Source organism: Zingiber officinale, chromosome 6B, assembly GCF_018446385.1.
Source record: "Zingiber officinale cultivar Zhangliang chromosome 6B, Zo_v1.1, whole genome shotgun sequence".
NCBI classification, from domain to species: domain Eukaryota; kingdom Viridiplantae; phylum Streptophyta; class Magnoliopsida; order Zingiberales; family Zingiberaceae; genus Zingiber; species Zingiber officinale.
In genome coordinates this window covers 122242274-122253297 of record NC_055996.1, presented here as the reverse complement: position 1 = coordinate 122253297, position 11024 = coordinate 122242274, and the positions used below count along the sequence as shown (strand labels likewise).

General features: G+C 41.9%; 1 protein-coding gene across 1 annotated transcript; it reads left to right on the top strand.

Annotated features, from left to right (window-relative positions):
* Window positions 1-4113: 4113 nt before the first annotated feature.
* LOC121989309 (BTB/POZ domain-containing protein At5g41330-like) lies at window positions 4114-5809 on the top strand. Its single transcript, XM_042543264.1, has one exon. The coding sequence runs from the start codon at window positions 4183-4185 to the stop codon at window positions 5629-5631; it is 1449 nt and encodes a 482-aa protein (XP_042399198.1). The 5' UTR covers window positions 4114-4182; the 3' UTR covers window positions 5632-5809.
* Window positions 5810-11024: the final 5215 nt, after the last annotated feature.

Below are 11024 nucleotides of genomic sequence, written 5' to 3'. Positions count from 1 at the left end.
TTTTATAACTGTTAGTTTTGAGGTTTATCCTAACTTAATTTGGGTTTGCTCACATAAAAAAGGGAGAGATTGTTAGTACTCCAAGGTAGTTTTGAAATGATTAATCAAGTCAGGTTAGGTCCTGTTGATATTTAACCCCCTGTGTCTAAGTGTGTAGAAATTTAGGAGCGCAGGAAGTGGAGTGAAAGATGCAGCTAGCGAGAAGGACGACACGGGAGAGAGTCGACGGGTTCGGTGCGTCTAAGGTACGAAGTGCTGCGGAAGAGTATATGGGCAGATGAGAAGGAGGCGCGTGGCATTTCCGAAGGACGAGAAGCCCTACTGCTCGAACGCCGGAAAATAGGTTCAGGTGAGCCCTATTCCGGGTGGCCGAGATCACTTAAGCGAGTAGAGCCGGAGCGGAAGACCAGGACTAAAAGTCAATAAAATATTGACTTTTCGGTTCGGGGTGCCCCGACCCAGTCCGAGGCACCCGGACTCGGACCCAAAAAATTAGCCAAACGCGATGTGGCGTATTGCATTGCGACAGGGATAAAGTTTTATCCCCCCTAAAGGCATCTGAAACCCTTCCAGGTGTCCTGACCAGGGCTATAAATACAGCTCTGGTCCCAATGGTTCAGAACAACACTTATAATTGATTCCATTTGCGTCTAGCTTTGCATTTTGAGTGCTTTAACTGCTGTAAGAGACTTCTCCGTCGGAAGGAGACATTAGCGAGCTTTTTATCTTTCTTGGATTAATAACCTCCTCGGTTGTAACCAAGTAAACCTTTTGTGCTTCTTCCTTTCTTTATTTAGTCTCTTATTTCTTTTATGTAAGTGTTGATTCTTATAAAGCTATAAAGTTGCAAGAAGGTTTGTTTTCCTTTACAGAGCTATTCATCCCCCTCTAACCGACCGCCAAGGGTCCTACATTATCAATATGCTAAAAAAAAATTAAAATAAACAAACAAATTTAAATTATCAAACTTAACAACCAATCAAATAAATAAAATTTCCAAACAATCAAGTCAAGTTTGAATTGAAAGCTCGATAACATCTAAACAAACCAAGCTCAAGTCAAGCATGAATTAAAAGCTTGATAACATCTAAACAAACCAAGTTTAAGCTCATCAAAAATAAACCAAGCCAAGCTTGAATAATCATTTCAAATATTTGGGTTATTTTAGGCTCAGCTTACCTTGTCTTGGCTCGATTACCTTATCAAATAAGCTTGATATCCTAAAGTTTGTCTCGGCTTGACTTGTTTACAACTCTATCCATAGTAGAGATATTTGAAGGGGATATTGTTGGATATATGTGAATAGAGAAGAGGTGGAAGAGGCATGAAGTTCCATTGTGAATGAAACTTTAGTCCAATATTAGGAGCTTCAAGGCATATTAGTTGGTTTATATTAATTCACATGCATTGATGATGTGAACAAATATATGGGAAGAGACTTTCTCTCACGCGTGAGTGCGCAAGGGGTGTAAATCCAAGGCTCGGATTGCACTGAACCAAGTTGACTTGTGTGTGAGCACGACTTACCAGCGCCGAATGTTAGATTGGTCGGGGTAAAATTTGCCCAAGTGAAACAACCAACGTGGGCAATCCACTGCTCAGCGAATAATGATCATTAATCGATCATTAACATTACTCATTAGTCTGAGCTCCTATATAAGGAGGCTGCGATCACAGACAACATACACATAAGAAGCAACTCTGCACCTCCGTTCCCCTCCTCATCTGTCGTGCATCTCTTGCTCGGTGGATTACCAGTGGTAGCAGTCAGGTACTTCTCAGTTCGCTATGACCATCAGTGCTTTCAAGGAAATTGCAAGCCTCAGCTGCACGCTCGCTCGACCTCTTCGTCTGCTCGGCTGCACGCCCGTCCGGCCGCACGCTCTCTCGACCGCTCACTCGCTCGACCTCTTTGTTCACTCAGTCACTCACTTGGTCGATCTCTTTGTCTGCTTGGCTGCATGCCCATTCAATCGCACGCTCACTCAGTCGCTCACTCAGTCGGTTGTTCTGCTGGTCAGTCACTTAGCCTGATCAGTTTATTCTTCTGCTCTGCTCGCTCGATCGCACTATCCGGTCGGCCGCTTCGCCAGTTCGACCATCTCCACCGCTCGATCTCTCAGCCACCCGGACGTTGGACCCACTCGGTCGATCTGCCAACTTTGCCATGTGTTGACTTTGGCTCACGACCCGCTCGACCGATCTGCTCACTCTATAGTCTGCGTTCAGCACTTGGCAGAAAACTAGTCCTGCTGGCAGCCTAAGATTATCAATTTAAGTCATCTTGACAGATAAGTAAATTTAATTTAATATATTTAAATTATGCTAATTTTTAAAATCTTAGACAGATTGTTTGTCGAACAGATATTTCTCTAAATATTTTCTCAATCTCAAATATCTCTCATTAGAAGGGGATATTATTAATCCCGAACAGATATTTCTCTAAATATTTTCTCAATCTCAAATATCTCTAATTAGAAGGGGATATTATTAATCCCGAACAGATATTTCTCTAAATATTTTCTCCACCTCAAATATCTCTATATAGAGTTATGTTAAGTGATTTTTCTCTTTTTATTTTTAATTAAAAAGTAAAAAAATATTTATTAATGGAATTTGAAATATCTAAGAGTTAGATATTCAATACATAGTAGATATTTAATTATAAATTTTAAAATATTTAAAGAATGAGATATTTAATTTATGATATTGACGTGAAAATTATAAATATGGGAAAGAAATCTTTAGATGCACTTAAAAGTCCGGGAAATACCAAGCCAATGGGAGGAAGGGGGAATATGTTTTTTTGGTCGATATGACTTCACTTAATTTTAATTAAAATTATTTAAAAAAAATCAAACTCACTGTCAAAATCATTTTAAAAGACTACTGCAATAGTTATAAGAAGCACTAATTGATATAAAATAAATTTGATTAACTTTATAATATAAATTTAAATTGATTTTTTTTTTTTATACATAAGAGCATCTCCAATAGGGGATATTTAAAGGGGATATTTCTCTAAATATCCCCCCTCTCAAATATCCCCCATTGTGGGAGGATATTTGAGGAAATAATGAAAATTACTGGGCACAGATGTGTGTCCGGTGATTTCCTCATGTGGGGCCCACAAAAAGTTTGCTGTCATTACCTTTTTATTATTTTTTATTTTTTAATTGAATATGATGGACCCCATCTAAAATTGAGGGGATATTTTATTGTGAAAGTTGAAATGTTTGAATAGTGAAATATTTGAAAGATGATGTGAAAGTCGTGTCCATAAATACTTGGAAGATCGTGCACACGCGTCGCGTGTGTAATATAATACATTGAAATCATATTGACCCTTTATAATAAAATTATATTAATTAAAACATTTTAGCATTAAAATACTAAAATAAAAGTCATTAGGGTAAAGTATCTTATTTGGGCCTTTGAAATTGTTTGGATTTTCAAGTGTCACTTTTACGGTTTTCTTATGAAAAAAATTAATTTAATTTAATATTATATTTATCTTAGTAAAAAAATTAAGAAAAATATATTTTTTAATATTATCGGTCTAAAATATTTATAGAAGCTTTTTAATCAATAGTATTGTCAATTCTAAGATATGGGACTAAAGATAATAATATTTTTTATATAAAACAACCAGAGAAATTTAATGATGAGAAAAATTCATAATAATATGTTGCAGTTGAATCTCGAATTCTAGATCACTGATTATTTCATTTGTGGAATTACTAATAAACCTTGGAATTATTTTTAGAGTGAATAGAAAAAAAGGATATTAACATAAATTCATTTTAGGCTTCACCAAAGTTAGTTAATAAAGGGGAGAAATTTTTAATAAAATAATAAGATATTAAAATAAAAATATTTTTTAATAAAAAAAATTGATGAAACGCTCTTTTAAAAGCTGGAATACCGAATACGCCTTTAAACATAGTTGCCGTGGCTTGACTGGGAAGAATTCCTTCCTCCTTGATCCGGCATCTGCGGGCCTTCATTCCAGTCAACGTTCAATTTTGGCAGCAGTAACCGAACGCCCAAACCTATCTCTGATCTCCAATTTTGACCACGCGCTTCCTCAAATCCACTTGCACCGTGCGCCGCTGTCATCAAATCCCCCCTCTCTCTCCTCCCTCGTCTTCACGCCCTAAAGCAAAGCAAAGCAACGCAGGGATGCCGCCGTTCGCCAGCGCAGCCTCGATCTTCTCCTCCGTGAACAACACCGCTGCCGATCCCAGCAGCAACGTCGTCACTCTCAACGTCGGTGGCCAGATCTTCCAGACCACCGCGCAGACCCTCTCCGTCGCCGGCTCTGGTTCCCTCCTCTCCTCGTTCGCCTCCTCCGCCTACGGCAGCGCTGCTTCTTCCATCCCTTTCATTGACCGCGACCCGGAGCTCTTTGCCTGCCTCCTCTCCCTCCTCCGCACGGGCCGCCTTCCTTCCCGCGCTGCTTCTGCTTTCGACCCCGACGACCTCCTCGCCGAGGCCCGCTTCTACTCCCTCCATCCGGTTCTTCTCTCAGCCCTTTCCCATCCATCCCTCTTCGACGCCTTCGCTCTCCGGCCCTCCCTCCTCCTCCCCCTTCCCGGCCGCGATTCCCCTTCTGCCCTAGCCCCAGCCCCCGCCCCCGCCGCCGATTCCGATGTCTCCCTCTTTGTCGCCCACGGTGGCAAGGTATCGTCTTTCGACCCTTCCCTCCGCCGCCGCGCGACTGCCCTCACCCCGCTTCCAGTCGTCGACTCCCTCCTGGCCCTCGGCCCCCTCGCCGCCGCCGGGGCCACAGACTTCCCAGGCCTCCACCTCCTTGACCTCCGACGAACCGGAAGTCCCGTCAGCCACGTCCTCCAGTGGTCTCCTCATCAATTCGCCCCTGCATCTGCCGTCCAGGCCATCGGTTCCTCTTCCGACCATCTATTTTGCAGCTACGAGTCATGCCGGAGGAACGCCAACGCCATCCTCGCCTACGACCTCGCCACACTCCAGCCGGTCACCGAGATCGCCCGTCGCGAGATCTACGGGGCCGAGCTGGACTCCGCAATTCCTGCCACGAAGCTGCAGTGGGTTCCCGGATTGAACTTGCTCATGGCCGCCGGATCCCACAGCGGGCCTTCGGGCCTCTCCGGTGACATCCGGCTCTGGGACTTGAGGTCGGCGGAAGCAGTCTGGCATGGTAAAGAGAAAGCTGACTGCTTTGCAGACATCACAGTCTCTGATAGCCTTTCGGCAATGTTCAAAGTGGGGATCAACTCAGGCGAAGTTCTGATGGCGGATATCCGGAATCTGAGCTCCGAGAATCCCTGGACTTGCATTGGATCCGGCTCTAATTTGGGAACTGGGAAGAAGGAAGGAAGTGGATGCCGGATCGAGAGCTACGGAAGGCATGTGTTCTGCAGCAGAGGCGCCGATGTGGAGATGTGGACGGAAGTGTTGATGGGATCTTTGACGACAAAGATTGAAGATGGACTGGAGGGTGAGAGAGTGATCAAGAGGAACACGATGGGCGGCTCAAAGGTAGCTGAAGGGAAGAAGATAAACCTTCTGGGATTCGGAGGCAACAGAATGGTGGTGACAAGGAAGGCTGAGCAGTGTGTGGAAGTCTGGGAAACCTCAGCCAGGGTTTGACTAGCTAGCTACCTTCTAATTCTTTCCAATGTGTTAATTCTTGTTCATAGCATAGCTTGTAACCTTGTTTACTCAGGTAGTAGATTGATTTTGATGAATTGTGAGTAATTTAACGGAATGTACTTTTACAGTGTCGACTTAATAGATAATATGTATGCTATAAGCATCTGCCATCACAGTTCCATCCTAAGATTTCTGATTTTTGTTGAGGTATGATCTTCTCGTTTAATTGTGGAGCAATTAGTGTCGTTTGACTGGATAAATGAGGTCCTTATTTCTACAATGGCTCTTGGCATCAAATATTGTCCTCACCGGTATCGCTGACGGTAGTTTGTCGAACTTGAAGAGAACTGGAGACAGTTAAAACTTAATTAATGAATCAGTTGCATAGTGGCAAGCAGCAGTGCCACTTCCAACTATGATTCAGACAGCAGCTGTACTGGTGATTCCTCAACAGAAGATTTAGTGGAGAAACATGATCTACCTGTTTCCACTAGAATCAGCCATTTTATGCAACACACAAACACCTTAAACCGATCAATTGAAGGCAACAGATATATCGCAACCAATTAATTAAGCTATATATGAAGGAAACAAGGCTTATTCATACGCATTCATTAATTAACCCAAAGACAAGACCAAAATGACAGCCACCTTCACATGAATTAGGACCTGCAGTTTATAATGGTGGCACGACTACGCAGGGAAGGTGCGAATCACAAATGCCAAAGGTTCCAAGTTGCCCTACAAATTAAACTTACATTACAACACAAACACACGCAGAAAATTCATATATAAAGCAGTAGCAGCTGGAAGGAAATATAATTAAAGGCAACGACGCCGGCGACATCACCACCATGCACCCACGTCGGCCGCCGGGTCGTCACATGGTGGTTTCGAGTGAGAGGCGGAGGAGGGTTTAGGGAGAGGGTTCGAGAGTGTTTATATATGCAGGGGAAGGGGCATCTTCTGAGGATATGCGGCGAGCACAAGAATGCAGTGGGTGACACCACATGGTGGCCTTGGCCTTGGTATTTCCTTTTTAGCTCGTCTTCATCTCGTGTCTGTGTCTGTGTCTGGCATCATGCCGAGCATATGCTCGGGATCTTAATGCCTTTTGCTTTTCTTATTTTCTCAATCCCATCCCATCCCATCCCATCCCATGCCTGCCTTTTATCTTTTCTTGGAGTTGTTTTTCGCTTTCTACTTTACATTTTGACTTGCGATCGAGTGTGATTGTGTTTAGTTCATAATTGTTGGGTATTTACATCCTTCCAGGAGCAGACATGAGTCCCCTGAGGAGAAGCTAGTCACTATCAGCAACCTAATTTATGCAAAAGGAAAGTTAAACTTTGATTAGGTGGATAGCAAGAAACAAGTTGGATAGGCCGAAACAAAGAGAAAGTTCAAGAGGCGTTGACAATAAAAAAAGTCACTAAAGTGTTGATAGTGAATGAAAGTAAATTAGGTGTTGACATCAATAAAATTCGATAGGTGTTGATGCAGGTTGGAAGATATATTGTCCCACGGATTGACATAGTTGTATCTATATGATAATATGAGTGATTATACTAATAGATCTTAGGGTCAATTCTCAGTTTGATTATTGTGCTAGGACAAATGTCCTATATGATTTATCCCTTCTAGAGAGCGTGAGGCCGTCTTAGAGAGACTGTTAAAGTGATGACTTCACCTTTTTACTCTGATAGATGTTAATAATAAAGCATCTAATAATATTAGCAAAGAAAAAGACTAAATGTCTAGAAAAAAAAAAAAATCAAATATCTATTGATAGTGTCTCTTTTCACCCGCGCAGGCACCTTCTTTCTTTCATCCTTTTTTATCGGTGGTGACCAAGGTAACCTCTGAGAGATGAGATATTGAGATCATCAAGCGCTAGTTGGGGGCAGGTGTCGCCAGCATTGCCCCTCCGACGGTCAAGTTAATAAAGGAACAATGAAGAGCGTGAGTAGCTCGAAAGAGGAAGATAGAAAGAAGTAGTCTTTTTCCCATGTCAACAAAATCATACATTCACTTACCTGCGTGAAGGTTTGTAAAGCCTCAGTTGAATAGGATCCACGTCGGTTGCCACACTAGCCCGGTATGAGCCATGTGGATGACCGCATGCTTGAGGCACCACCCCTTGACTGACCACACAAGTGAACCTTCTCACCTGCGATGGCAACCATTAGTTTGTACCGTCGATTTTGTCTAGTTATCCGTCCAATGCCACTTTTCTAGGAGACTACTAACGGATACTGACTCCATATCAGAGGAGGTGAGAGGTGAACCCCTAGAGAAGCCAGCTCAATCAAGCTCCTCCATAGAAGGCCCATGATGTGGTTGTTCATCCCAAAGCAACCTCGACTTCTTTAGATTGAAGCAGATCCAAAGAGGCCCTCAACCGGGACGGGTTTTTCTCGGGTGGCATCACATGTCCCCCCTCCAAGTCAAAGTAAAAAATCGAAATTAAATGAAGTCCGATGAGTTAGAAAGTGAAGAGATTTGCTTTTAGTATGTCATCCACCATTAGCTTCGATCACATTGGCTATAGAGATTTTGAAGATAGAAGAAATTTGTGATTTATATTCCCCAAATGCGGCTCCTTATAGGCCAACTCAAGGGAGGAGCATCTAAATCCTTGAATAAACATCTAGGTGAAGAGCACAACTTTGTAGCAAGAAATATGAATGACCATTATGTCTGACCAAGGAAAGGTGCTCAATCTCACAGCCAGTAATAAAAATGACCTTTATGCATGGACCAGGGAGAAGTGTTCAATCCCACAGTTAGTAATAAAGATGACTTTTGTGTTTGGACCTAGGAAAGGTGCTCGATCCTGCATCTAGTAATGAGAATGATTTTTGTATCTAGACTGGAGAGAGGTACTCAATCCCGTAGCCAATAATAAGAATGACCTTTGTATCTAGACCGAGGAGAAGTGCTCGATCCCACACCCAATAATAAGAATACCTTTGTGTCTAGACTGAGGAGAGGTGCTTGATCCTACAACCAATAATAAAAATGACTTTTGTCTTTGAACCATGGAGAGGTGCTCGATCCCACAGCCAGTAACAAAAATGACCTTTGTCTTTGAACCAAGGAGAGGTGTTCAATCCCGTGGCCAATAATAAGAATAACCTTTGTATCTGGATTGGGGAGAAAAGCTCGATCCGATAGCCAATAATAAAAATACCTTTATGTTTGGACTGGGGAGCTGAGGAGAGGTTCTTGATCTCGTGGCTAATACTAGGAATAACCTTTGTATCTAAATCAGGGAGTGGTATTCGATCCCGTGGTCAGTAATAAAAATGACTTTTGTATCTGAACTGAGGAAAGGTGCTCGATTCTGTGATCAATAATAAGAATGATCTTTGTATCTAGAACCAGGAAAGATGCTCAATCCTGCGACCAGTAATAATAATGATCTTTACATATGGTTGAGGATTAGAGGTGGGAGGACTCAAAGCCAAGAGAACTATTTAAGTTGAAATGCATCCCATCTCGATCGGGAATTGAAATTACTCTTGTAATAGTGAGGACTATCTTGAGTGTAAACCATAAGGTGGTCTCCTCCATTGTGGATATCAGATGAATCCTACCCTTGTGAAGATGGCATCAAGCCTACAACCATAGATTAAGTATAGAGGGTAAATCTGAGGTATCCTAGTATATGCTACTAAGAATAAATAGATTCAAAGGATATGTTTGCTTTCTATCTACTCGAGGAGGGATGACATCTTGGCATACCACATATTTCCTTACTTTACTCATTTGGGTCTTATTTGCTTCTTGTCTACGACCCATGTCTCATTCCTTCTACTGTCACATCTATCAATCTCTCCATCTGAAACATTGATGGTGTTAATGCCAACTGGCTCTAAACCTTTATCATATAATGTGCCTTCTCTATGCACACTTGAACGCTCGATCTATTGCTTTATATTTTGGTACTCTGACTTTTTCCAAGTACAAAGGACCATTTTTTAGTGGCCTCCACCACAATTAATTGACTTTGCCTGCAAGTCCTTCAATATGTAATCTCGTCGATCAGCTCGATATCCACAACACCCTCCCATACTCATACGGTTTATTAGGAAGGGTCACTTCTAATCGTTGATTGGGCTAGTAGTATTAGATCTGATCTTGACCATCTATAACTTATAACGGTACCGACTTATCGAATTATAAAAGCAAATTCTGCTATGTGAAAATAATACTTTGTGCATTTTTGCTGTAGTTACTATAGCTTCGTAGCCTTCTCCTCTCCCCATGTGTCTTTCTTCTAATTGGAGTAAGCTATCCTTTCCCTCCTTTTGCTTTAGTAGCTAAGTTAGTCTTATACTTAGATATGTCTATCATCCGATCGCCCTCTTCCTCTCATGATAGATCTAATACTAGCCAGGAGAATTTTCAATTTTGGTTTGAAAATAATATATCAAAGCTAGATAATGAGTCATGTAAAGTTCTAGCAGCTCAATTCCACATACCTTCAGATCATGGAATCTTATCTGTTACAGTGACCAAACGACCTTCTCTTCCTGCACAACTACAAGATGGATTATGCTTTCGTCTCAATCCCTTCTTATTAGAAGTATCTACTTACTTTTCTCTTCCACTTCATCAACTCAGTCCCAATGCCTTTCGATTCCTGACCAGGTTTTATGCAATGTTGACTTATTTAGATTGTGTCCCCTCCACAATCCTTGTTCACTATTTTTTCAACTCAAAATGTCTGAGTCAGGTATATTTTTCTCCATAATCCGAGATTTTCTATTTCTAATTGGAGCTCCATCATCCCTTAAGGGATGGAAGAGATAATACTTTTTCATGTGCTCCCCCAACCTATACCCTTTTCATTTGATTGGCTCATAAACCTACCGACCTGGCCTCCCCTTCTCAATTATAGGATCAATGAGAGCTATAGAAATACTATTCTATCTATAAGAGGCCGAGAGTATATTTTGGGTAGTAGTATGAAGGAGCTCATTTTCGTCTGACTGAGATTAAGTCTTACACTTGATGATCCATCCTTCTCCTTGGGTATGTTAAACTTTTCTTTTAGTTATCTCATATAATTATGCATTCCTCTTATTGTGTGCTTTACAGAGCCCGCCATATTGGTTTCTCTTAAAGAGCTATACACCCAAGATCAGGAAGGAACCACATAGGCCAAGATTGTACCTTCCCCTTCTCCCCCAGTTGTTGCCTTAAAGAACATCGAAGCTTCTTCTATGCAAGCAGCAGAATAATCTGTGAAGAAGAAGAGGCTCATGATTTGTACAGGCTGAGACTGCTCTTTCTATTCTTCCTCCTAGAACTTCTCCTACGAAACAGTCTGCTAAGAAAAGGAGGAAGTCAGGTAAACTATCTCCACTTCCTAAGAACCTGGT

Excerpts from the sequence above, each read along its gene's own strand:
- LOC121989309 (XM_042543264.1), top strand. The coding sequence starts at position 4,183 with ATGCCGCCGTTCGCCAGCGCAGCCTCGATCTTCTCCTCCGTGAACAAC.